This window comes from Ambystoma mexicanum, chromosome 1p, assembly GCF_040938575.1.
Source record: "Ambystoma mexicanum isolate Mex_15411 chromosome 1p, UKY_AmexF1_1, whole genome shotgun sequence".
Taxonomy (NCBI): domain Eukaryota; kingdom Metazoa; phylum Chordata; class Amphibia; order Caudata; family Ambystomatidae; genus Ambystoma; species Ambystoma mexicanum.
This window is the reverse complement of record NC_090921.1, coordinates 793,390,212-793,416,786: the sequence shown is the minus strand read 5'-3', so window position 1 is coordinate 793,416,786 and position 26,575 is coordinate 793,390,212. Positions and strand designations below refer to the sequence as shown.

The 26,575-nt window shown below is 51.0% G+C and overlaps 1 protein-coding gene across 3 annotated transcripts in view; it reads right to left on the bottom strand.

Annotated features, from left to right (window-relative positions):
• The window catches only part of ATP8B2 (ATPase phospholipid transporting 8B2), a 2,597,648-nt gene that overhangs the window by 1,733,632 nt on the left and 837,441 nt on the right, over positions 1-26,575 (bottom strand). For all 3 annotated transcript variants that reach the window (XM_069651926.1, XM_069651943.1, XM_069651936.1), the window contains one exon: positions 18,117-18,189. In XM_069651926.1, the coding sequence (XP_069508027.1) occupies positions 18,117-18,189 (73 nt within the window). The remainder of the gene's footprint in view (positions 1-18,116; positions 18,190-26,575) is intronic.

The window sequence follows — 26,575 nt, the reverse complement described above, 5'->3', positions numbered from 1 at the left end:
CACCCTAAATCCAATCAAGGATAGGTCTGACGCAAAGCATAAAAGACCAGCCCCACCGGCCAAGGTCTTGAACAATTTTCAGCTGGTAGACATATGGATGACACTACAAAGTGACAGAAGAGAATTCTCACATTACTCTGCCCCTCACGGAGTTCACACAAGGCTTGATTATTTGTTCACGGGGGAGGAATACGTGTTGGAATTTACAAAGGCTGAATATCAGGCTAGGGTCTTGTCAGATCACGCTCCCCTTTTAATTGTATGAGGGTGTTGGCCGCTAGACCGCCCATACCCACTTGGAGATGGAGAAGCGAATTGTTGCAGGACAAGGCGTTTAATGAATATATTTTAAAAAGCACGGCTGATTTCATGGAAGTGAACGAGGGCAGTGTAAAACATGTGGGTACCATTTGGGAAACATATAAAGTGGTGATTAGAGGAGAGGTGATCGCCACAGCAGATGGGGTGCAGAAAGCCATCTTTGAAGATTTACAGGATACGGAAAGTAAATTATTGGAACTGGAACAGCGGGGGGATGCTAGAAAGGAACACGTGGAGGAAGAAATCAGACCTGTTTAACACAATGGGACAGGCTGGGTAAGTTTAGCTACGCAAGATATCTGGAAAGAAGTGACATGCAGGGAGATGAACCACGGCGAATGTTAGCCTGGCTATATAAAAATAGGAATGGAAGATCTCTGATACATACCATCCTAAACGCAGACTGGGAGGACGGGAAAACGCAAATAGGTGTCAACATTTTTTCAGAATACTACAAGGCAGTATACACTGACCCACAACTAGATAGGGATGAGGAGTTACAGGACGCTTTGGACCATATTATTACCCTGCCGAAACTAGAGGAACCCATTACCGCTGAGGAAGTTATGGCCACTATTAGATCACTACCCACAGGCAAAGCGCCAGGTATGGACGGGCTAAAAGGAGAGTTCTTTAAGGTTTATGTAGATACAGTGGCGCTATTACTAGCCAAGGTGTACAATGAAGAATATGAACAGGGAATCCTCCCTGAAAGTATGCGTGAAGCTGTGATAATTCCACTACTCAAACCAAACAAGGAAGGAAGGAAGGAACAGATTGTAGCTCCTATAGACCACTGTCTTTACTAAATCAGGATAGTAAGATACTAACGGCACTCCTAGGAAATAGGCTTAGGACTGTAATATCAACCTTAGTCAATCAAGATTAGACGGGATATTGTCAGGATCCGTAAATCAAGGAGGCAAATACGTGATCTTTCTTTCCCGACTCGCTTGGTTTCTTCACGTGTGGTTCCTTCACTTTTGTCACGAAGACGTTATTTCAGAACACGGAAGTTTGCTCAGCCACTTCGTTCCGTGTTCTTTAGGAAGCATTGGTCTTTGCCATGGAAACGCTCTCACTCTGCGTACTTGAAGTCACGTGTCTTCACGCATGGTTAGAATCACGTGACTTTTGGTTTTCGTCTTATGTCCCGCCTTCCCCGATACTCGCTGCTTCTGAAATTGTCATTTCTCTTGCCGCTAAGTTTCTAACCTTGCTTCTGCTGAGTTTAGTGAATTGTGACCCGGACTGCCTACTGGATTCCTCCTGTTTTGTCCCTCTTGTCAGTGCCTCGACCCTCGGAATTGCTTATTGGAACTGTTACGGATTACGGACGTCTGCTCGGATTTGGCCCGCTGGGTTTTTGACTATTGGAACTGCTCACAGATTTTTCTTGTCATCTACGTCCTTCCTTCTACTGCCACTGGAACTTTTCTACGGACTTCCTTGTTTTCACTGGGAACTGGAAACTTAACTAGGCGTCCGCGTGCCGTCGGTGGGTAGGTGGATCACTCATTGCTTGCGGATTTCCTACTCTTCATTGAACTCTTCCATTCTGGACTTCCTTGGAAACTATCATCCGGTAAGACTGTTCTTTTAATTCTTCTATCCTGCTTTTGCTCCTTGTGAAGTTCCTGCTTAGTTACGGATTATTTCTTTGTTCTCCTCAGAATACTGACGTCATATTCCCATTGTGATTTGCCAGTCAGTCAACTAAATCTATTCTCAGGTACTTGCAGTTTGGTTGGTTGGTTGAGCATAGCTATTGCAATTGTCTTGTGTCACTAATGCATTGTTCCTTTGCAGGTTGACTGGTTCCTGTGACGTCCTTTCATCTCAAAACCATCTTTTGGTTAATTGACTGGTCAGAGAGTTTTTTATACCTCTCTGTTTGGTACATTGAAAAAGAATTCGTCTTCTACACGACGAGTTCAAAATCTTGAAGTCAGGATTCTGGTTACTTGGTCTAGGAACTTCTCCTGACCTAACAGATATGTTCCTAGGAGAAGTATTAGAGGGAACCTCAGGCGATTGCATCATGTCATCCAGTGCACAAGAGACAGGACTGAACAATGCGCTGTGGCTTCGCTGGAAACTACTAAGGCGTTGGACTCTGTATGATATGACATTTATAACGCGCCTATACACAAGTGTTTCAAGGGGCAACAAGGCAAGGGAAGGGAACAGAGGGAAGACAGATAACGATCTTACTAGGCCAGGTGACATTGAGATCGCACAAGTGCAGGGGAGGGGGAAAAGGGGGATGGCAGAGGGGAAGTGCAGGATAACAGTTAATAAATAAGAATAATAATAAGAAGTGTGGCCAGCTGGTGGCAGGTACAAGGGTAAGTGCAAACATCAGGTGTCAAGTGCTGGTAAGGGGCTGTAGGGATACAGAAACAGTCCCAAGTGCAGGAGTTTCCAGGGGGGCAGTACAGGTGTGCAGGTGGCGGGGTGGGGACCTGGGCCCAAGAACAGAGGGTAGCCAGGTGACCAGTGCAGTGTCAGCCAGGATTGCAGAAGGGGAAAGGAGGAGAGAAAGCAGAAGCAAAGAGGAATGTCTTGAGGCTCTTCCGTCACCAGACATGGTTCTCCTCATTTTGCAGAGAGGCAGGGAGGCTGTTCCAGAGGGAGGCCCCAGCCGAAGAAAGATCTACCACCAACTCGTTGCTTGGAGAAGCAACTGACCCTGATGCAGTTGGAGGCGGAGGAGCGAAGAGCTCAAGAAGGAAGATATATTTTTTTTGTTTTTAAAACAATTTTATTAATTTTATTCAAACAACAAATAACAAACCAAACTCAACTTACAGTGGATACATAACTTGCTCATAAATACACATACATTGTTACATTTTCGCCCACTGTATTTCCCGGCCCTCCCCCCTCCCGAGCCTACTTTCTCCTATTGTTAGTCCCCACCTCTTGTGGTGGGAAATCCTCTTCCGCCATACTTATTGAGTCATCATCGTTTGGTCCATCGTACGAAGGCCCAAAGAGTTCTGCTATTAGTTGTCTCCAACCCGCTAGGGCTCCAGCTTCACCCTCTATGTCCCCTTTACACGCTTCCTGCCATGCCACGCTTTCTGCCTCCACCCACTTCTGCAAGTCCCTCCACCACGTCTCCACTTTGGGCTTGTGACACGCTTTCCATCCCATCGCAATCCTTCTCTTCGCCAGAACATACGCCAGATCTTTCAATTTACTCACATGTTTAAGCTTCCGCGATCTGGGGATCCATCCCAACAAACAAGCCCACAGTATCCACCTTCATGCAGATTCCCTTGTCTTCCATTTTCTGTGATATGTCTCTCCAACATTTCGCTATCAGTGGGCATGCCCAGAACATATGTACCATTCCTGCGTTTTCCTCATTACATTTGGGACACTCTTGGCTTCCGGCGTTCTTAAATTTGGCTATTTTTAATGGCGTCAGATATGCTCTGTGAGTTATATACAACTGTACCTGTTGCAGCCTAGCATTTCTCGATACTTTTTTATGATACCCCTGAGCCCTTTCCCACATCCCGTCACTCATCAAGTCCCCTACTTCTTCCTCCCAGTCCAGTCTAAGTTGCACCACTTCCTTGCCCACTTGAGTCATCATCATCTCATATACTCTAGACGTTTCATGCCTCCCTTCCGCTAGATCATATATCGTATCTAGTGTGGTGTCCGGTTCCTCTGTTAGTTCCACCTCGAACCAGGTATCTTGAATTCGTTGCAGCATCCCATGATACGTAATATATTGCCCAGCACTCAACCCTGTTTGTTCCACCAGCTCCTCAAATTCCAATATTTTCCCTTCTTGCCACACATCCCCCAACATTGCTATTCCCACCGGTTCCCAATACTTCCTAATCATTAACCTTAGTTGCTTTTCTGTTCCCATCATTGTGACCAATGGGATTTGCGGAGAGCACAGGGCCCGCTTGTCCATCAACCGGCACGCCCTCTGCCACATCCCCCACCCAAGACCCAACATCCCCGCGCGACCTCTCAGCTCCCGCTTGGGTAACCATATCATTTCTCTCAGAAAATATGGGGTGCAATCTCCTTGATGCAGCCTATGCTCTAAGGTAGGCTCCGCAGAGAGCCATTTGGTTACATGTTGCAATTGGCTCGCTACATAATATACTTACCAGTTTGGTAATTTAATGCCCCCTTTCTCATGCGGATTTTGGAGTTTCCACAGGGCTACGCTGTTCCTCATCCCGTCCCGTGCCGTGCCATAGGAATCCCCTGCATTTGCTGTCCAACCTAGTAAAGAATTGCCGGGGTATGGAGTATGGGATGTTCGCGATACAATGCAACAGTCTGGGCAATGCCACCATCTTGAGCATCGCCCCTCGCCCCATCATTGCCAAGGGGAGTTTCGCCCAGAACTTCATGCTGTTTTCCAGTTTCTGAACCGTTCTTTCTGTATTATGCCTTTGTTCGGCTTCTACTGTATGGTATATGTCTATCCCAAGATATCTAAAGGTTGTGGCCGCCCACGGTATCTGTAGTACCGGCAAATTCTCCACCAAGAGCCCCCTATAAGAAGGAAGATATTTAGGAAGAGACAGTTGAAGGTATTGAGGCCACAGGCCCCAGAAGGCCTTGTGGACAATGCAGAGGATTTTGAACGTAATCCTCGCAGCCACTGGGAGCCAGTGCAGAGATTTCAGTCCTGGAGAGATACGATCCTTGGGCTTGAGGCCAAGGACAAGTCTTGCAGTCCTGTTTTGGATGAGTTGCAGGGGGCGGAGAGCAGAGGCAGGCAGATTTAGAAAGAGGTTGTTGCAGTAGTCCAGCCTAGAGAGAACCAGAGCTCTGGAGACAGTGAGCTTCTGGGGGAAAGAGGAAAGGAAGAATGCATCTGAGGAGGTGCAGCTGGTAGTGTGACTTCTTAGAGATGTGAGGAGAGAAGGAGAGTGTGGAGACGAAGATGACACCAAGGTTTTTAGCCTCACAGGTGGCAGCAGGAAGAGGGCCAAGAGAGGCCTGCCAGAGACTGACAGGAAAGGAGGGTGCTGATGTGCCGATGAGGAGAATATCAAACTTACTGGCATTAAGGCAGAGATTAGTGGCAGCACACCACTCCTGGATAGCAGACAGACAGTCAGATGAGAGAAGCAGAAGACTGGGACTGTTTATATGCTACCATGGTCAAGATGGGAATAGGTCCCACCTACGTGAAATGGGTGAAATTAATTTACACTCAAACTATGGCTAGGGTCAGGACTGGCTCCATGTTTTCTGACAAGTGGGAACTGCATAAAGGGACAAGACAGGGGTGCCCGTTGTCCCCAATGCTATACATATTAGCAGCGGAGCCCATTGCGGCACTGCTGAGACAGGAATATGGCGATGATCGCATAGAAATAGATGAGGTGAGGCGTATAGTGTCAATGTACGCAGATATGTTGCTTTACCTGAGCAACCAAGAGGTGAACCTGCCATACGTACTGGAGGTATTGGACAACTTCCGTACACCGACGGGGATCAAAACAAATAAGGGCAAGTCATGTCTATTCCCGCTAGCTGGAATGGTGACTCTGGGGGAAGCTGAACTGCCGGCTCTGCCCTTTCCATGGAGAAGGGACTCTTTCAGATACCTGGGGCTGAACATACATCATGATCCTAAGCGTGAATATGAAACTAACACAGTTTGGCCTAAGGAGGGCTTGGTCAAATCAATCAAGTTTTGGAGCAAGCTACCCCTGTCGGGGGCAGGGAGAGCGGCGCTGTTAAAAATGGTAGCCTTGCCGAGAATGATGCACTGCTTTGGAAATGTCCCATGTAATATCCCCAAAAAATTCTTCATAAAATTTGTAAGGCATGCAGGGGCTTCCTGTGGCAGGGGGGCAGGCAGCGAGTTGCACTTCAGGTATTACAGAGGACCTACGTGCAGGGAGGATTGAAGAGTCCGAATTCTGAATTATACTTTCTGGTGTGCCACCTACAGTATGTAGTGCAATGGATGGCAGATTACCCTACCAGAGATACGATTCTGCTACAACCAGCATTAAAAATACTGTTTCTCAGATCTAATCTGGACGTCGCCTAGGGAACAATATAGCCACCCCCAGTTAGTAAAATTAGGCATGCAAATATGGAGGAGGACCTGCAGAATCATGGGACTGGGTGACCCGATTTCGCCACAGTAATGGCGGATGTGCACAGAGATAAAACAAGAGTAAGGTTTCATTGGGGGGCCAGTGTGATCGCGAAGATAGGAGATTTGAGGGGCAAAAATCAGTCGCTGAATTTTTCAGAAACTAAGAGGCCACGAATATACATGCAGGGCAGTTCCTGCTACACAGGTCAATGATGCATACAATAAAAAGGTAGGTGGCCAGTCGGCACAGGAGACAATAGTGTGTGAAGACACAGAAACACTCCTAAATATTTCTGAGGGGGGACACGCCATTTCCAGAATTTATGGGGTATTGATTGATCGCACCTCGAGAGCTCAACTGAAATGCAAGGGAAGATGGGAGGAAGAATTGGGGAGAACATTTGAGGACAAAGAGTGGCAGAGTATAGTCCTATATCACCTAGAAACGCCAGGCTACAACTAATCCAACTCTATATCACACAAAGGGCATATCTAACACCGGCTGCAATAGCAACATTTAAAAGGGGCGAGCAAGCAGGCTTGTCCCAAATACAATGAAGAGAATGCAGGATTGATGCATATGTTTTGGAAATGTCGGGAGGTGCAGTGCTTTTAGAAGAGGGTGGTGAGTAGCTCAAGGGGTTATTACTCTTGATATCCAATCCCCGGAAGCTTGCATGCTGGCCCTGTTTAAGAAAAGCACGAAGCAGAAGTCCCTTGTAAAGATTAAAAACCTGATTTATATATTAGCCAAGCGTAGCATAGCCATGCATTGGAAAGCTACTAAGGAACCCAGCAGATGGTGGGAAGACCTGAGAAAATGGACAGCGACAGAAACGGGAGTGTGGGGAAAAAGCGCTGGGGGAACAGAATCAGGAAATGGGAACATACATCCTCCAATGGATTGCCTTGACAGTGGCATAGTTTCATCAAAATGAGAGTGATGGAACAACCCAAGACACGCTAGATGGGACCAGGGAAAGTGTACAATCATAATCGAGGCAGGGCAATATACAGGCAGTTGCGGCTGGGGGGGTTGGGTTGAGATAATAAGAGGAACATTACATAACAGATTTGAAATACATGTTTAATGCCATTATTGTTTGAAGTTGTTCATGTTGTATGAAAACACTAAAAGACAATTAAAAAATGTGTTTTTAAAAAAATGTCTGAGATGTGAGTGGAGAAGAAGAGAGTGTAGTCGAAGAAGACACCAGAGTTTGTTGCCTTGGAGGTGGGGGCGGGCGCAGGGCCAAGGGAGGCCGGTGAGAGTGGGAAAGCGGGAGCAGGAGTCCACATGTGAATGATCTCAGTCTTACTGACATTGAGGTTGTTTGCACACACCATGATTGAATTGCGGACAGTCAGATATGAGTGAGGTAGCGGATATGGCTGAGAAGCCAGAAGGAGAGTTGCGTGTCATCCGCATAGCACTGAAAGTGAGAGGTCAAAGTGGCAATCATACGTTTGAGTGGAAGTTTTGTTCTTTGTCAACTCACAACAGGGTGACGAATAAAAAAGGTCCACGCCATTGAAGGGCAGATCCAGGATCCGCTCCTGCACATCAGATGAAAACGTAGTGATGTGCATCCACGCCGTCCTCATCTCGACACCAAGGCAGAGCCCTCTGCTGGCTGTGTCGATGTGGGAGACCGAAGACTCCATGAAATCCTGCGCAATGGACCGGGCCTCCTACAGACCGGCCTTGAAGAAGGCTTGCTTGTCCAAAGGTCGGGCAGAAATTCCCAGAGCTCCCGCCACAGCTTCTGGTTAGCTGCAGCTAAGAGGGCATCTGCGTGGGCTTGCCGCAGATGCAGTCCTTAAACGGAATAACAGCGCTTTTCCAAAGAATCAAGGACTTTGGCCTCCATCAAAAGACAATTGGGAGTGGCTCCCATGGAGGAAGACAACAAAGACAATGGTTTAGAGTACAAGGAGGCCGCAGCCACCACTGCAGAATGCGGCTGGGAGGCTAGGAGGATTGGCTCCCCGTCCGTCAACCTGAACCTGCTATCCAACTTATTGTTCATCTGGGCGTTGGCCCTGGGCTTCCCCCAGACCTTTCACGCCACCTGCAGGACATCCTTCTGGCGAGGGATGCCAGACCGGATCATGGTGCGCTTACCCAAAACCTCTGCTAGCACTCCCGACTCCTGGGAGGCTTCCTTTGCCAGAGGCACAGCCCAAGAACTCCACCAGGCCCTGAAGGCGGTCATGAAAGGCCTTAAGGAATGCCAAGGGTTCATCGTCCTGGGCGTCATCCTCATTGTCATCATTGCCTCCCCATCCTCTTTTTCACAGACCAAGGGGAGCCTGGCCCTGGGACCCAGGTGCCAGCGGGGTTCCCCCACACACCCCAAGTCTGGCGCAGAACACAGGTCCAACAGCTGTTGAGGGGAAGGCGTCATTGATACAGGAGGAGGTGGAGGTGTCTGAACAACTGGTAGGACCTGGACCAGGGGAGGGACCGAAACTGGAACCACCCAGAGGAGGGGGGTCTGGGAGGTGCCACCTGTGGGATGACCTTCACAATATCCTTCAGGAACCCCCTCATCAGAGGGGAACGCATGAGGAGGAGGAAGCGGTCCTCGCTAACCACCAGGTCCCTAGGGGCCTGGCCCTATGAGGCGCTGGGACTACGCTCCTGACCAAAGCATTGAGGCACTTAGCCATACGGTTGTGATGGGTAGATGTATCCCTGAGGAGACCAGATGCCTGTACCGTACAATCCGCTGCTGCTTCCGGAGAGAAGGGGACAGGGATCATCTTGCGAAGCCTATTTGATGGGCGAAAGCACGGGCGGGCCCAGAGTTGGATCCAAGATGGCAGTCAGCCTGGCAGGTTTCGCCACATACCTCTCTTCCGTTTTGAAGCTTTGCACCACACCCTTGGGGGGGGGGGGGGGGGGGGAAGGAGGGCGCAAAGGCCCTGAACCAGAAGAGGCCTCGGGCACAGGAGGATACAGCATGCGTCTTGCACCCGATGTAGAAGCGTCGACCTCATAGATCATTCTGGTAGGCACTGAAACCTCGGCCAGCCGGTAGTCTTAACGCCCTGACTCACGGAGCAAGCTCTGGTATGCTGGATGCCCCCGGCACCTGTGCTGGTACCCACGCTGGATCGTGCCGAGGACAGACTCTTTAAAGTGGCACTCGACGATCCCCATACCACCTGGGGTTGAACAAGAGAACGAACTTGATTGCCCTGCCAAGTACAGCCCGATAGACCCCCGAGTTCCTCATCTTGGGAGCCGGTAGCCAGGACGCCCTCAAATCTGTCCCCGGAGCGCACGGAAGAGCCCTTGGAACCCTCAGCTTGGGAGCCGGTAGCCTTAGATGCCTTAGATGCGTCAAGCCTGCCAGAACCTGAATCCAATGAACCCTGATTCGTGGGAACCCCAGGCAAGGAGTCGCTGCGCTGTGGAGCCGTGCTGACCTACCTTGTCTTGACGAGAGGTCCTGGAGACTGAGTCTTTAAAACGGGGCGGAGGAGAAGCGAGATCGATTGATCTTCCACTGTAACAACCGATTGTTCAATGCGCAGTGTCCAAGAGTGATGCAAACCGAACATGCGTCCCAGCAGTGGTCAGGCCCCCAACACTCAAGACAGAGTGCATGGGGGTCCGAGGCCAGGAACGAGCGGTCGCATGAGGCACATCTCGTGAATCCTTTTGCGGCCGACATGCGCTGGGGTAGGCGAGGCACAGAAGAGAAGTTAAATAAGATTGAAAAAAACAAAGCAGAAAGCTAAAAAAAGTCTCAGCGCTGGCTGCCAGGCACCATCCATGCAGAAAAAGGGACCGAGTTGAGGCTGCCCGATGGTGACAAACAGAGCGGCCAACTTGCAGAAGCCCTTAGTCTTGTCTAGATAGAATTTCAGAGCACGTCTGACATCCAGACAGTGCAAGACCCTCTGAGCATCGTTCTTGGGGTCGGCAAAAAACGTAGGTAAGACCACCTCCTCGTTCAGATGGAAAGCAGAGGCTACCTTAGGTAGGAAGGTAGGGTGTGCTCTGCTCTCAGGACCACCTTATCCTTGTGAAAAGTAGTCTAGGTTTCTGATGCCACCAAGGCCGGTATCTCGCTGACTCTGTGAGCAGGAGGTGAAACCCACCAACAGAGCTGTTTTAATGGTGCCCAGCCCGATGTCCGCGGACGCCATTGGCTCGAATGGTTTGTGTGCCAAGGCGCCCAACACTACATTGAGGTCCAACGCGGTGTGTGGTTTCTTGATCGGAGGGAAGAACCTGGCGAGGCTCGTCAAATGTTGCTTGACCACCGGCTTTGAGGAGGAAAAACTCCCTCCTCCGAATTCCTGTAAGGCCCCTATGGCTGCCAGATAGGTGCGGCATGTATCCACCTGCACACTTGAGTGGGCAAGTTGTGCAGAGAAGAAGAGTACGTCATCCAAAGTGCACATAAGAGGGAGTTGAGGGGGGGAGGTGGGTCGATCTCCTTCGAGTCAGCCCAGTGACAGAACCTAGACCATTTACTTTTGTACTGGCTCCGAGTAGCCTTGCTCCTAGCGCCCTGAATGATTTCTAGGTTCGCCTGCGAGAGGCCCAGGTGTTTCAGCGCGACCTGCTCAGGAACCACGCTGCAAGGACCAACTTCTGTGGGGTGGGGTGGATGACCCTGACCCCCCTGTTTTGGCAGAAGATGAGCTGGGCCCAGCAGCAGGTGAATCAGGGGCCTGTCCGAGAGGCTGAGAATCTCCAAGAACCACGGTCTCACGGGCCACCACAGAGCTATTAGAATGACACTGAGGTGACACGATTTCTTTATCTTGCATATCACCCTGTGGGTCAGGGGTGTAGGCGGGAAGGCATATGCTGCCATGCCGCTCCACTGAATCTGAAAGGCGCCGCCCAGGGAGCCAGGGCTCTGCCCCTGCCAGGACGCAAACTGTTGCCACTTCTTGTTGTCCCAGCAGGCAAAGAGGTCCACCTGAGGATGCCCCCATCTGGTCAAGATCTCCTGCAGCACCTGATCTTCAATTGCCACTCGTAATTGTCCGCTCCCAGTCTGAGTGTCTGCTTCCAAGTTGGACTCCCTCAGAAGGTGGATGGCCCTCAGGTAGATTTTCTCCAGAGCCCAGTCCCAAATGCTGACCACTAGTTTGCACAGTGGAGTAGACCTGGAACCACCCTGCTTGTTGTTCTCGGTCTGGATGAGGACGGCCTTGCCCCCAATGAGCGGAGGAAAGCTTTGAGAGCTAGCCAGATGGCTTTCAGCTCCAGCCAGTTGATACGAGACTCCTACAGGGTCCATACTCAGTGGACACTGTGGTTGTCCAAAGTGACCCCCCCAGCTTTACAGCGAGGAATCCGTAGTAATGGTGACCTGCGGGGCCGGCTGCCGGCATGGCCTGCCCCTCTGCCGATTGCAGTCTCTGGACCACCATGTGAGGTACGGGCGTAGAGATGGTGGAATGCTGACCAGCTCTGCTTGGGAGCTCCGCTCCTGATCCCATGAGGATGCAAAGTGCAGCTGCAATCTCCTCATCTTGAGTCTCATGTAGGGTACTGCCAGAGGGACCGCTGCCATGATGCCTAGTAAGTGTTGGAACCATCAGGCCGAGGTCACTTCTCAGGTGAGAAAGTGAACAGTGGCCATCTTGATGGGCGCGATCTTGTCCTCAAAGGCTAAACCCCTCTTGGAGCTTATGTCCCATAGGAGGCCCAGAAAGATCAGGTTCTGCATATGCTGCAAGCTGAGACTTCTTGAGGTTCACCGAAAACCCGAACTCGTGGAGTGTGATCATAAGGGTGGAGGAAGTGTGATAAACAGCCTCTGGAGATTTTGCCCTGACGTGCAAGTCGTCCAGGTACGGGAAGACGTGGTGTCCCTGCACCCTGAGGAGGGCTGCCACTGCATCCATGAGCCTGGTGAATACCCTGGGGGCTGAACTGAGGCCGAACGGTAGCACCTTGTATTGGAAGTGGCAGCCCATGATCCTGAATCGTAGGAAGGAGCCATGCGGCTGCAAAATCGGGACGTGTAGACGAGCATCCTTCAGATCCAGGGAGCACATCCAGTCTCCCCTGCACAATGTCTCTGCAATCAGTGCTGGCGTAACCATCTTGAATTCCTGAAGAGGGAGGGAGAGGTTGAGGGTGGAAAGGTCCAACACAACACTCAGGCCAGCCTGGTTCTTCTTTTGTATGGTGAAAATCCTGTAATAGAAGCCTGAATCTCGCTGGGATGCTGGGACTTCTTCCATGGCCTGGCTCTTGACGAGCGACCAAACCTCCTCCAACAGAGTTGCTGTTGCAGTATGTGGGAGTGGAGGGGAGGAGGGAGGAGAGGAAGGGATTGCTAGGCGGTAGCTAATGAGACTACCGAGAGGATCCAGAGGTCCGTGAACTTCTTATGCCAAAACTTGAAACATGAAGGGCAAGCCTGCCCCCCACTGGAGACACATGGACCCGAAGGGACGCGTCATGCCTTCTTTTCCTCTGAGGCGGTTGTGGAGGAGGGGTCTGAAAAAAGCCCTTACCCCCCCCCCCTTTTGTTGTTTGCACCAGTGTTGACTCGACGAACGGTCAGGCTGTCTGGACCTCCGTTCTTGGAAGCCACAGAGCACTCCGAACGTCCGCAACTTGTCGGAGCGTTTATGTGACTGGGTGTACGCCTTAGGCGTGGCCTTCGTAAGGATAAAGACTTTGCAGTTTGCAAACTGTTTTTATTTTTATCCAACTCCTCATCGGTGGTCGAGTGAAAGAGGTCTCCCCCTCGAATGCAAGGTCAAATATGCATTCCTGGACGTCTGGTTAAATGTAGTAGCCCGAAGCCAGGCAGTCGTCATGTCCGTGGCAATGCATATGGCCTGGCCAAAAGGTGTCAATGTGGGCCACAGTGGACTCCATGATGACTTGCGCCACCATTTTAGCCTCTGCCAGTCCCGCCTTGAAACGGGACTGGTTTTGCATCAGAAGTTCTGGAATTAAGTCGGCTATTTCCCATCAAAGCCTCCAAGATCTTCTCCTTGCCTAGCAGCGCCGAGGACGACTGCGGCTTTGAGTAGAGTGACGCTGCAGCAATCACCAAAGAGTGTGGGTCAACAGCAAGAGTGGATCCCCGTCCATTTGCCTATGCTTGGTGTCCAGGTGCGGATTGACAGGCTGGGCCGAATGGGGCTTGAACCGTCCTTTTGGCCAAGGCGACAATGTCCTTCTGCATAAGGATTCATGTCCTAGCTGCGGGGCGTAGAGTGAGGCCCTCTGCAAGTACCCCCACCTCCGGTTGTTTGACTTCGGGTTGAGGTAGGCCCAAGTACTTTGCCAGACCTGCGAGTCGTTCGTGGAGGGCCTTGGCTGACGATGGTGTGTCAGGGTCTTCATCCTCGTCTGTGCCCACCAGAGCATCCAGCTGGCCCGGAGCAGGTGGAGGGGTGCTAGGCACCCAGGGCTGAGGTGTGGAGACCGGAGCCGGAGGCTGGTACGGAACCGCCTGAACTGTGGGAGGCAGGGGAGCCGGCATGGGCAGAAGGGGTTGCACAAGGTCCTACAGCGCTAGAGCCATGGAGGAATGACTACATGCGTAGGCAGAGGGGCCGGAGGGAGCATGTCCCCCATTACATCCCTAAGGATGGACCCCATGTGAGGAGATCTCATGAGCGTGAGGAACTTTACAAAGAACGTATCTTGGCAGGCCGGTGGGGTGGCAGGTGATATTAACGGGATAGCAGGCGGCTGATGAGGCCGGTGCGTACTCTGTCTAGCTGTTTGGGGGGTAAACCTGCCCTGCGCTGCTGATGGATACGCTGTAGGCCACGTACCTGGTTGACACCAGTTCCACCTTGTAGCTCGTTCTCCCACCCGCTCCGTTCCTCTGGGGGGTATCGGACGGGCGGCCATGTTGTCGAGCTGCAACCCACGTGTCGAAGTCGTGGTTCTTGGCTCACTGAGCACAGCCTCCTCCAGGACTCTTGGCGATGGAGCATGAGACCTACCCTGTACCTCAGGCCGAAGCCCGGTAGGAGTGTCGCCCTTGGCAAAGCCGCCAGTAGTGCCGCGTGCAGACTCCCCCTCAGACATGTTGCCAGTACAAGGGCGTAGCCCCTCGGGTGTACACTCGGTAAAAGAACCTTTTGGTCCCTCAGCACCATCTAAGGAATGATCTACAGACCGCTCGGCCTGGGGGCCGGTAGCTAAACTAGCCTCGGTACCCAGGCTGGTGCGAGAACCTGAGACGTTCCTCGCGTCTGGGTGTTTCCTTGGGAAGGGGTCGCTCTTGCGGGATGTGCTGGAAAAGAGTGGTCCTCCCTTGGGCCTTGACTTCTGTCTGACAAAGTCCTTCAAGTCCTCTGGAAGCGACTTCTTGAAGAGCTCCCTCCACATAGATAGCCTGTTCTTCAAAGCACGCGAAGAAAGTGTGTTGCACGCGGTGGAAACCTCTCATCCGTGGTCGGGGCCAAAGCAGCAGAGGCAAAGAGCGTGCGGATTTGATGTAGGGAAGAACCCCTCACAGGCTGGACACCTGCTGAAGACGTGCTGAAGTCGAAATGAGCCAGGGTGGAGCCGGCACTAGAGGACCGAGTACCTGAATGATAAAAAGACAAAAAAGACTGACAAAAGTATCTGGGGAAGAGCGCGTGGTATTGCATGGCCGAAGCCAAACCCAGGAGCGCTGGTCAAAATCGGCCCGTTCCCGTCGACGCGGAAAAGGGGACTGAGTGGGCAGAGTCAGGGGAGCAGATGCTCGTAGGGCCACGCCCCTGCGTGCCTCTACATGTAAAGGGGAAGAAGGTTTTTTCTGGTGAAAAAGGTTCGGTCTCCCGTCCCTAGCGAGGGACACCCATGCAGTATGGAGGAAAGGGGACATAAGAGTACAATAGTTACAGGTAAGTAACTTGTTCCTTCCCCAGCATGGGGTCTGGCATGAATTCACATGCTCATGAATAACAAATACACAGCAGTACAACATGGACGCGGAACAGCAACGACTCAGGCGAGGTAGGCCATTCGGGCGCTGATCAGTTCACCGGGGAGTCCAGGGACACATCCGAAAGGCTCATGGGAAATGCAACCTTGAGATGACATTGAGACTAGTTGGCACCACTAGGGTCAAAGCACCGATGAGGGTCATCTGAGGTCAGGCAGAGAAGCAGGGCTTCAACAGGCCAATTACTGGAGGGGTTGCTGGTCCGCTGCAGAAGTCATTAATGGTCTGCTCTTCTTCAAAGGATTCTTCACTCTAATGAAGATCTGAAGAATAGCTGCAGGAGGAGTCTTTCTTATCAAAAACTGGAGCTGAAAACAAGTTGGGGCCCACCAATGGATAGGATTTGCACTATTCAAACAGCCAGACGTTGTCCAATCATGCACAACTATTGGTTTCACAGCAGAAAATACAAATGTGCACATAAAGAATAATGCAAAAACTGTAAAAATGCCACCAGCTTGTCTTAAGGCACATATAAAATTAACCAAATATCTCAAGTGTAAAATGTTAGGGAAATCTAAAAGAATTCCCATTGCACAGCACTGTAAGGTGCTGTGTGCCATGTACAAATACAAGAATTTAATAGGGAAACAATGTTTCTCTGTACTGAAAGTCTGAAGGACTAGTGAAGCTGAAGGCTTTATTCCTTCATATGGTCAGGACAGGATCAAATACAAAGCAAAAACAAAGGGGTTCCATAGAAAACTATGGAGGGAAAGTTGCAAGAAGAAATCTTCCCCAACACTCACCCATAACCACCTCCTCTGTACCTTGCACACTTCCGCCGTTCTTCAATTCAATTGTTTCCCTCTGCTCTTTGCCATCTCTTGGTCACCACCTCCAGCCATCTTTATCCTCCACTACGGCTGTGCCTTCTCTCCCCCTCGGCTGCATCTCCACTCCACTTCGTCTGCTTGCCCGTCCACTCCACTGCTCCTCTAGCCTTGCCCGCCTCCTTCTCCGCTGCTCCTCTTGCCAGTCTCCTTCTCCGCTGCTCCTCTTGCCCGTCTCCTCCACATCATTCCTTATTCTCATCTGCTCCCCACCGCTCCTCTTTCTCATCTGCTCCCCACCGCTCCTCTTTCTCATCTGCTCCCCACCGCTCCTCTTTCTCATCTGCTCCCCACCGCTCCTCTTTCTCATCTGCTCCGCACCGCTCCTCTTTCTCATCTGCTCCGCACCGCTCCTCTTTCTCAACTGCTCCCCACCGCTCCTCTTTCTCAACTGCTCCCCACCGCTCCTCTTTCTCAACTGCTCCCCACCGCTCCTCTTTCTCATCTGCTCTCCACCGCTCCTCTTTCTCATCTGCTCCAAACGGTTCCTCTTGACCATCTGCTCCAAACGGTTCCTCTTGACCATCTGCTCGCCACGTACTTTCGCTCTCCTCCACCTTTGCCCTTTCTTCTTCTCCGGTATTCTTGCTCTCCTTTGCTCTGAACCACCAGTCTCTACTTTGCACCTCCAACTCTATACTCCTGACTCCCATGCTTCCTTCAAGCCTTCATACTTTCATCCCAGTTTGGGATCTGGCCCGGAATTAACAGCTTTATTGCTTCCAGGTTGGTGCCCCAGAGAAGTGTGTCTTGCGAATGGGTGCTATGTGGACTACAGACCTTGCATGTGTTACCAATTGGCTAGCAGGCAGTGTCATACAAAGCTAGGCAATGTTATACTGTGCCTGCCAGCAACCTTGGATTCATTCCTAACTGCTTGTTGTGAGGGTCGGCATATTCTACATTTATATAATATTTAATGACTATTAGGACAAGTGGAAGCATGCACGGCCAATGGGCCACTGTGCAAGTAGTGCTTGTAAGAGTGTCTTTCAGCAAACAATGCCCCCCCATTGGTCTAGTGGGGTTCATAGCATCTGCAGCAAGTAGCTTCACAAACCATGCAGTTCAATCCCAAATCCTGCTGTAATTCCAATAAGCGGATTTCTGTCTAGGCCACCAAGGAGTGTTCGTTATAACACGGTCGGATCAAAATACAAGGGTCAGGATGGGCTTGGGAGCCTGGGGAATCTAGACCCAGGGGTAGTGCTGTTCCATCTCTAGCCTCAACCATGTGACTATCACAACCCTGGCACCCAACAGGGATCTCTGGTAAAATCTTTGACCTGGGTCCAGTCCAATCAAACTCAGAGGGCCTCCTGCTTGCAGCACTCTCTGGGTCATCTCCCCTTCAGTACTAACCACATCCATCTAATTTTCATCTCCACAGCTTTGCGTTTTCTTCTACTCGCATTGGTTTACGTATACTATGTTCCTCTGCCAGCATTCTCAGTTTCTGGCCAATGCTCACACATTGAGGGGAGGTTATACAACCTCCAGCTACTATCTTCTATCCATTACTATTTCTATCTGAAACTGTTTGGTCGGAAGTCAAGGTTCCCTGCTCTCCTGGTTTACCAAGGGTGATCGACTGGGTTTCTGTTTTCAGCAAGGTTTGCACGCAACAGATACGTTGCTTTTTTTATCTGTTGTTCTAGATGGAGTTTCTTTGTCACACCTTCATAACAATAATAAACACGAAGAAAGCGGTAAAGCAAGCATTGTGAAAAACACCAATACAATTCATTCATCTATCAAAATATACATAACTTAGTACTTACTATATGTAACCAGACAAACCCAAGAATCGACCACTTATCACTACAAGAAAAACCCACCAGCACGTCACCCTGTATAGCAAGCTATATCTATGCATGCCCATTCTTAAATCAGAAAATCAATTAATGCACTTACCGCTACAAACTGATTGTTTTCCAACTTGATAATATCACCTACTCGAACGTTCATCCATCGTTCATTCTGAAGTCTATGGAAGAAGAAAATGTGTGATCCAGACCTTGAACTGTAACCAAAAGCCAATAATATATAAATCCTGTGACACATTGCACCCTAACATAGCACCAGAACTGGAAGCCAACATTTCACAACTTTAAAATCTTTCAACAAGTGAACGGCAAGGAAGCAATGCTGTGCAGCCTTTGTGTTTTGAAGAGACATCAAGGAATCCGGTTGCTCAATTTTGGAGCATCTACCTACCAATCAAATAAAGACAAACACATCAAGGGGATTGCAGTTACTGTGATTAGCATGCAGTTATAAATTTGTTCATGTAATTAGGGCATAAAAGGTAGTCCCTTTGCCAATGTCATTTTTTTCTAGTGTGTTTTTTTAATCAATAAATCAGCGGACACGTTTTTGTCGAGCAACGGCTTTTAACATTTCCTAATATCACTTGAACGCAAGACCCATAAGGATGTCAGGACAGCTATGCTGATCAAGTAAATGCAGTCATACTGGCCAGAGTTGGTAGCTGGCGATTTTGGTAAGCTGCTGGTCTGGTGCGCCAAATGCTCAAGCCCTGCAGCTATTTCTAAACTTTTGACATGGCATAAGAGCTATCAAACCAACCCATTCTTGATGCAACCATTAAAAAGACCCATGTCCACAACAGTCATCAAAACACCAACCCGGGGGGCGCTGTTGCACGCCGAACAAGATGGCCACCTGAAACGTGAGCTCCATGGCAGGCAGATCACTCGATCCTGATCTTGTGCATTTTCGATCTACAACTTGTACCAGGCTGCTGCGATTCGCGAGCTGCTGGATCAGGGACCATCTGGTCCAAATCCCGAATAAAAACGGCGCGGGAACCCTGTGATCGGGAACGGCCGCGACCATCCCCCATCGCCCGCGCATCTGCGCCCGGAATTCCGGCACTCGAGGAGAATCAGACGGTCCAGGCCCCCGGAACCGAGACAGCCCGCCACCCCTGTGGAGGCCCGTTTGGCGGTGGAACACCTCTGCGGCGACAACCGGGAGCGAACCACGCGGTTGCTTAGGCCGTACAGCGCCGGCGCAGAGCACCGCAGATATTAGAACTGTAACCGCTGTGACCCTCGTGTGCTGGACCTGCGCCCGCGCTGGGCAGCTCCTACTCAGGCCCTCATCGACTCCTACATCGGCCTTCATCCTGCTGTTCCCCACGCTGCCCCTCCCGCCCCCCCCTTCAACGAGACTTCAGCACCCGGGGTAGAGCTGCGGCACACCAACGGAGGCCGGGTGCTGCGCTCCCCCGCTGGCGTGGACTAGGTTGCCAGACCCTTGGCGGCCGCACGGTACGTGGGGGATGGGGATGCTGCTAACCCCTGGCCGTCTCGAAGCGGAGATAAGGACAAATTGCAGCGCTGCTCCGCGGGGGTCACCAACTACCCGCACCCAATAGAGGACGCCCTGTGACCAGCTTGCTCCCGCCAAGTGACTTGCTGTGGCCCGGCCCCTGCCCCGACTCACCATGCAGGGTGCCCCCTGCAACCCAGTACGGAGTGATCGCACCAACATCATCCTGCACCCTCTCAGCACGGCGCAGACTGCACTAGATTCTCGTCTGCACCTGGAGGGGCCCGGACCCCTGGTGGCCTGGCCGCGGCCTGCTGGTTGCCCTGGCTGGTGCCCCTTACACTGGCTGAGATCCCCTGTTGTCCACATCATCCTGCCCCGCTGCCCTGTGCCCGATACCCTAGGACACCTGAAGCTCTGCCCTGGCCCCGCTCCTCCTCCTTCCAGGGCGCCTGACTATGCCTCCCCAGCGCTGCTTGGGTTGTACCCTGCCAACCTTAGCCATCGAGGCCGCCTGCCTGGATCCCCTGGGGGCTGTACCTTGTTGGTCCTGTCCGTGGCCCTGTCCGTGGAGGCGAGGGGTACCATCGGCTCTCCCTCATCTCTCCTGAGTCGCATCACTGCCACAATGACTAAAGGGACTGGGAAAAAACAGAGCTCCATGAACATGTTCACGAAGACTCCGGTCAGTTCTGCTAAGGAGGTCTCCGAGCAGACCCCTGCCACTACCTCATCCCTTGCTACCTCAGAATCTCAGAACATGATGGACTTTATCCGTGAGGGTTTTACCACTCTCCACTCGAAGTTAGACGACATGAATGGCACTATCTCCTCTATCAAGGCTCACATTGGGAGGACTGACAGTCGAGTGTTGGAGGTTGAAACCAGGGTGAGCTCCGCTGAGGACGGTCTGGGGGCGCTGCATTCGGAGGTCACGGCTCTGTCCAACCACGTCCTAGAGGTGGAGAAGAAAAATGAGGACTTGGAATCTCGCTCAAGGCGTAACAACCTCCGTATCATCGGGGTCCCCGAGAGTGGCATCGGAGAGCCGATGGAAGACTTTGTGGAACACACATTACTGTCGCTTCTGGATTCACCGAAGCTCTCTCCGCAGTTTGCTATAGAGCGGGCACACCGGGCCCTGACGCCTAAACCCAAGCCGGGTGCACCTCCACGACCCATTATAGCTCGTGTCCTTAACTTTCGAGACCGTGATGCCCTCCTCAGAGCCGCAAGACTCAAAGTTGAACTTCTACTGGACGGAGCAAGGATACACCTATACCCCAACTTCTCGGTGGCTGTTCAGCAGGAGCGCAAGACTTTCTTGGCTGTAAAAAGAAGGCTTAGAGATCCACGAGTCAAATACTCTATGTTATACCCCGCTAAACTGCGAGTGAAGCACAACAATCAGGTGTCATTCTTCACGATTCCGGAGGAGGCCTCCAGGTTTATCGACGAACATTTCCCAGGCAAACCTTCCTCCCCAGCTATTCCTCTACAGCTACTCAGCAAACCCGTTGGGCGGGGGCGCTGACAACGGCTCCCCCCCACCCCCCGACGCCAAGAATATACCACACTTGTACTCCTCAACAAATGTTAGTTGGATCACTCTGCATGACTGTGCCAAGTTGAACTGTTCCAAATATCGTTGTCAAGTTACGTCCGAAGCTTCATTGTAGGCACCATGTTCTCGCTGGATCTGCCACAGGCCCGGAGCGGCGTCATCAGTCCGGCCCACAGGCCCCCAGGCGTTGATGCCACTGGTTTGGATTTGGTCAAGGGGTTTTGGGGTTGTCATTCCTCTAGTTGGGGGAGGGATGTGGGTAGGGGCGGGTTGTGATGGGTGTTTTGTTATAAAAACGTTTGGCGCTGGCAACGCGGGCGGACCGCAGGGTAATGCAGTGTTAATGGGGCTACAGGGCTGCTACATCGGCCCACTGGACATTATCATCCTGGCGATATGAACGCCAACGCTCCTTTGACGGCGAACAATCTAACTTTCATGAGCTGGAATGTGAGGGGGCTGGGCAATTTTAAAAAAATGAGACAGATACAGCTGCAAGCGGAACGGCATGGAACCAAGATCCTTTTCTTACAGGAGACACATGCGCGTTCTGAACATTGTATGAGATTTGCCAGAACCTGGGGCCCCCAGAGATACTTCACCAACTGCTCTACTCAAAGTCGTGGGGTTATGACTATTATTCATAAGAGTCTTAAATTTACACTAATTTCTTCACAAATAGACCCCAGGGTAGATATGTACTACTCCATGCTACACTCCAGAATAGGGAGGTGATCTTGCTGAATATCTATGGCCCCAACATAGATGACCCGGAGTTTTTCACACACCTCGCATCCTTTCTGGATGGTTTCGTGGACGCATGGAGACTACTCTACCCTGATTCCCGTGTCTATTCCTTTTACTCTTCAGTCCAAGATTCCTATTCCCGAATTGATAGGTGGGTAATCTCTGATGTATTGATTAAAAAGGTGGTACAATTAACGATCCTCCCTAGGACCCTATCCGACCACTCCCCGGTCACCATCACCATGGGCTGGGGGCTGGACTGTGACCGTACCAGATGCTGGAGGATGAAACCTCATTCTCTCCTTCACCCTCTGTTCAGTCGGAGCTCGAGGTAGCCATTGAGGAGTTTTTTTAAATAAACAAGGACTCGGTGTCCTCGCAGGCTACCCTGTGGGAGGCCTTTAAGGCATATATCAGGGGCATAGCACTGTCCAAAGAGAGTGGCATACTTAGAAAAATTCAAAGGGATATCGCTGTCAGCGAAACCAAGCTATCCACCCTGGAGGCCCAGTGTTCGCAGTCCTCAACCCCTGCGACCCTTGCAGCTATAGGAGTGGAGCTGGACGTTTTTCGTTCTCTGGCGGAACGAGCACAAAAATTCCTAGATAGCCCCAGCCTGGCGAGGAGATACGGAGAGGGCGAGCGCCCCGGCCGCTTCCCTGCCAGACTCATCCGTCATGAGCTGGGTGCTCCACATATACGTGGGATTGTTCGTCCGGATGGCTCCTTAGCTATCACATCACAGGCCATCAATTCGGAGTTCTTCGCTTTTTACGAAGCCCTATACTCCAATTCGGCCACGGAGGCGGAGGTGGACTCCTATCTTGCCGCTCTCCCCCTAACGGTCCTCTCTCCCGAGACCGCTGGTTCCCTCGATTCTCCACTCACCCCGGAGGAGTTTACGGAGGCCATAGACTCTCTCTCCTCAGGGAAGGCTCCCGGCTCAGATGGCATCCCGGTTGAATTCTATAAATGCTATAAGACTCTCCTACTCCCTCACTTAATAGCTCTCTGGGAGGAATCTGTAGAGGCAGGCATACTCCCCCCCCCCCTCCCCCATCACTCCGCGAAGCCACAATTACGGTATTGCTCAAACCTGGTAAACCTGCCACCCAGTGCAGCTCATATCGCCCACTTTCCCTCAAACTGTGATACAAAAATGTTTGCCAAAATGTGAGCAACCAGGCTTGCCCCCTGTATGCCATCTATTATACACTCGGACCAGGAGGGATTCATTCCAGGTCACTCCACCGCTCTGAACCTTAGACGGCTCTTTAATATAATTAGCAGGATTAGACCCAATGTGCAGGCGGTCGCCGCAACCCTCGACATGCAGAAAGCGTTTGATTCAGTCTCTTGGAGATACCTCTGGCGGGTGCTCTAACAATGCAAATTCGGGCCGGTTTTTCGCTCCTGGGTCAAGTTGCTTTACTCAGGCCCTGTGGCCAGTGTCCGCACGGAGGACAGATGCTCCCCATTCTTCAATATTGCCAGGGGAACGAGACAGGGCTGTCCGTTCTCTCCCCTGATTTTCGCTATAGCGATAGAACCTTTCGCCGACATGCTTCGACAACTCCACTCGCATAGAGGGCTTTGCTCGGCGGGTCAAGCCGATATTGTATCCCTCTATGCTGATGATGCACTCCTTCTCGTGCGGTCCCCCTCCACTAATTTACCCCCGATATTGAAAGATGTTATCCACTTCGGGCACATCTCAGGCCTCAAGGTGAACTGCGCAAAATCCACGCTTTTTCTGCTCACGGAATGCACCCTAACCCCCCCTGCCCCCTCCCCCCGACACTATGGGGTTCACGTGGGCGCAATCGAAGTTCACTTATCTTGGGATTGAAATAACACGTCAGTTTGAGTCGACCCTCGAGGAGAACTATCAAAACTACCTTGCGCACCTGACGGCTAAGACTCTGGCATGGAGCAGATTGCCGATCTCCCTGGCAGGTACAATAGGGTTATTGAAAATGATAGTATTACCCCAATTACTATACAGGTTCACCAACGTCCCCCTATGGCCGGGCGAGGATTTCTTCCAAGCATTGACACGCAGCATCAACTCTTTTTGTGGCATTCGGGTGCTGTCAGGCTCAAGCTCGGGACCTTGTCTACCCCGATGGCAGACGGCGGCTTTGGGGCCCCCGATTTTCTTAAATTCTGGTTGGTTTCTCAAATCCAATACACATCCTACTGGTTTAACACAGCAGACCCTCCTTCACATGTTAGACTCGAAAAACTGGCGGTCAGCGACTGGGACATCCGCTCCCTGGTGATACAACCCATCCCTTTGGCACGGGATACACTGAATCCGGTGGCTTGCACCTCCCTGGCGCTAACGAAAACGTGGAAATTGCTAGATACTCCTCATCCATTTCATGGCAATCTCCCACTGTGGAACTTTCTCCCCGGGATCCCACGAGCACCGCTGTCGACTGTGCGCAGATGGGCTGAGGTGGGATACGAGTTGCTCCGTGACGTATTCGAGCAGGGTAGCTTTGTTGAGTGGCCCGACCTGCCGCTGCCCTTGAGGGGGGGGGCCCCCCCGAGTGCATGGCTTCAGTATTCATCTCTACGTAAAACCCTTAAAAGAAACTACCCCATGTTTCCAGCAATGCCACCGGACGATCCCGCTATTGAAGAACTGACTTCCCCCACACCTACCAGAGGGAATATATCTAGGCTATACACAATGATACAATCCAGATCCACTCCGAAATTCACTAGGCTAAGGCGAGCGTGGGAGGAGGACCTTGGGCTGGAGGTAACGGACGAACGCTGGGCTCACATGTGTGCCCGTATACACCAGGTGTCTTTCAATTCCCGTTTCAAATTGATTCAACTAAAGGTGTTACATAGGTTTCATTATACCCCGAACAGGTTGCATCATATGCTTAGTGATCACTCCCCAAGGTGCCCCAGGTGTGGGCAGGATGGCGCTGACTATATGCACATGATCTCGGCCTGTCCCCGCCTCTCCCAATTTTGGGAGATGGTGTTCACAACCCTATCTGCTATACTTGATCAACCTATCGACCCCTCCCCAATGAAGTGCCTATTCCATGACTTTCCAGGGCTACCCCGAAATTCCAAGAAACTGGCTGGCCTTTGCATGCTCCGTGCGGTGCAAGCCATTCTGCTCTGTTGGCTTCGCCCCGCAACTCCCACGCATGCGCAATGGCTCAGGGCTCTCACATGGGCCTCGGACACCGAGGAAGCGTGGTCCTGCCTACAACAAGCCCACTCGAGGCCTAGGGATGTTTGGCTCAAGTTTCGCTCCTATATGTCAGATTTAAATGCGACACCGGATACAACTTCCCCAACTAATACACCCACTCATGCAGGTTGTCTATACTGAGCTAAGGGCTCTCCTACACTGCGTTCGCACTGTATGTGTTCTTGATGGAAAATGGTCATACCAGATGCACTGACTGTATGCCTGTACTGTTTTAACTTACCTACCTTGTGTATTGTTCGCCTGTGTTCTGCTGCCAAGCCGTTTAATAAAAAAAGGTTTTAAAAAAACAAAACACCAACCCCATATAATGTATATCAAAAAGAAGCATCTGCACCCAAACCAGGCACCCTGGGCCTGATTCTTTGAAAAGTCAAAATGGTTCCCCAGTTCACGAGCACATAGCTACCCCCCACCCCCTCTTCCAAGCCCACAATAAGACATCAGCACAGCATCCACCAAAAAGACTAACCCGCTACAAATCCAAAATAGATCATCTTTTTCTACATCCACCAAAAACCACCACCAGTGAATTGTCCATTAAAACTGTACACCTGGTCCACACAAAATGTATCATTTAAAATTGTTTTCAAAAGTCAACGTGGCAATGCACCAACTATTTTGATGAAAACATATTATCCACCATGTTAACATATCATTACTACTTGACACTATGCCCGGTTAAATAAAAAAAACACGCCACCACTATTAAACAAGAATTCTAATTTTGGGAATTCTAGGGACACTTTTTGCAGTCCTCACCTTTTTGCTTACCCCTTCCCCCAAACTTAATTCCATGATCTCTTTCAGTTTCCAGAGAAGACTCCTAAAGCCCCCATGTCATTACATCCCGCTATACCATATATAACGTATATGGTACTAGGTTGCCCCAAAGGTACCCTGTCCCAAAGGTACCTCTCAGGCACCCCATTTTTGCTGTACTGTAATTGTGTCACACTGACTTGGAGTTAGGGAGGAGGTTGCTGGTAGCTGTGCTTTAATTCTGGCTTCACCAAGTGTGCTAGCCATGCTATTGCATTGGTAGCCCAATGCATCTTTTTGGTGCCATTGGGGTATCAATATGCATTTTTTAAAACCTACTCCCAGCCTTTTTTTTCCTAGGGTTTCCCTTTGTCTATGTGTCAATGTGGTAGGCTCAACACGACCATTGTGACCATGTGTGCCCACCATGACAGCCTCCATATTGTTACCAACTGGTTTAGGCCAGTATAGGTCCCTAGATTAGACTCCTCACTTCCTGTGGGGCTGGCTTTAACTAAGTGGCAGTCCCACCAACCTACCAGTGCCAGTCTGACCCTCTGTCCCCAGCCCTTTTTTTTTTTGATTGGCAGGCTGGCTGTGGAAAACCCCCCTTTCACATGAGTATTTATGATGTACCTGACTAACTCACTATATTGCTTGCTGATTTTATTAACTTGGAGGTAGTAGGTCTCCCCATCGGCTGAATAGGTTTTCCTGCCGATTTGGCCATTTTTAGGCATATGCCATACTCAAGTGGACTCC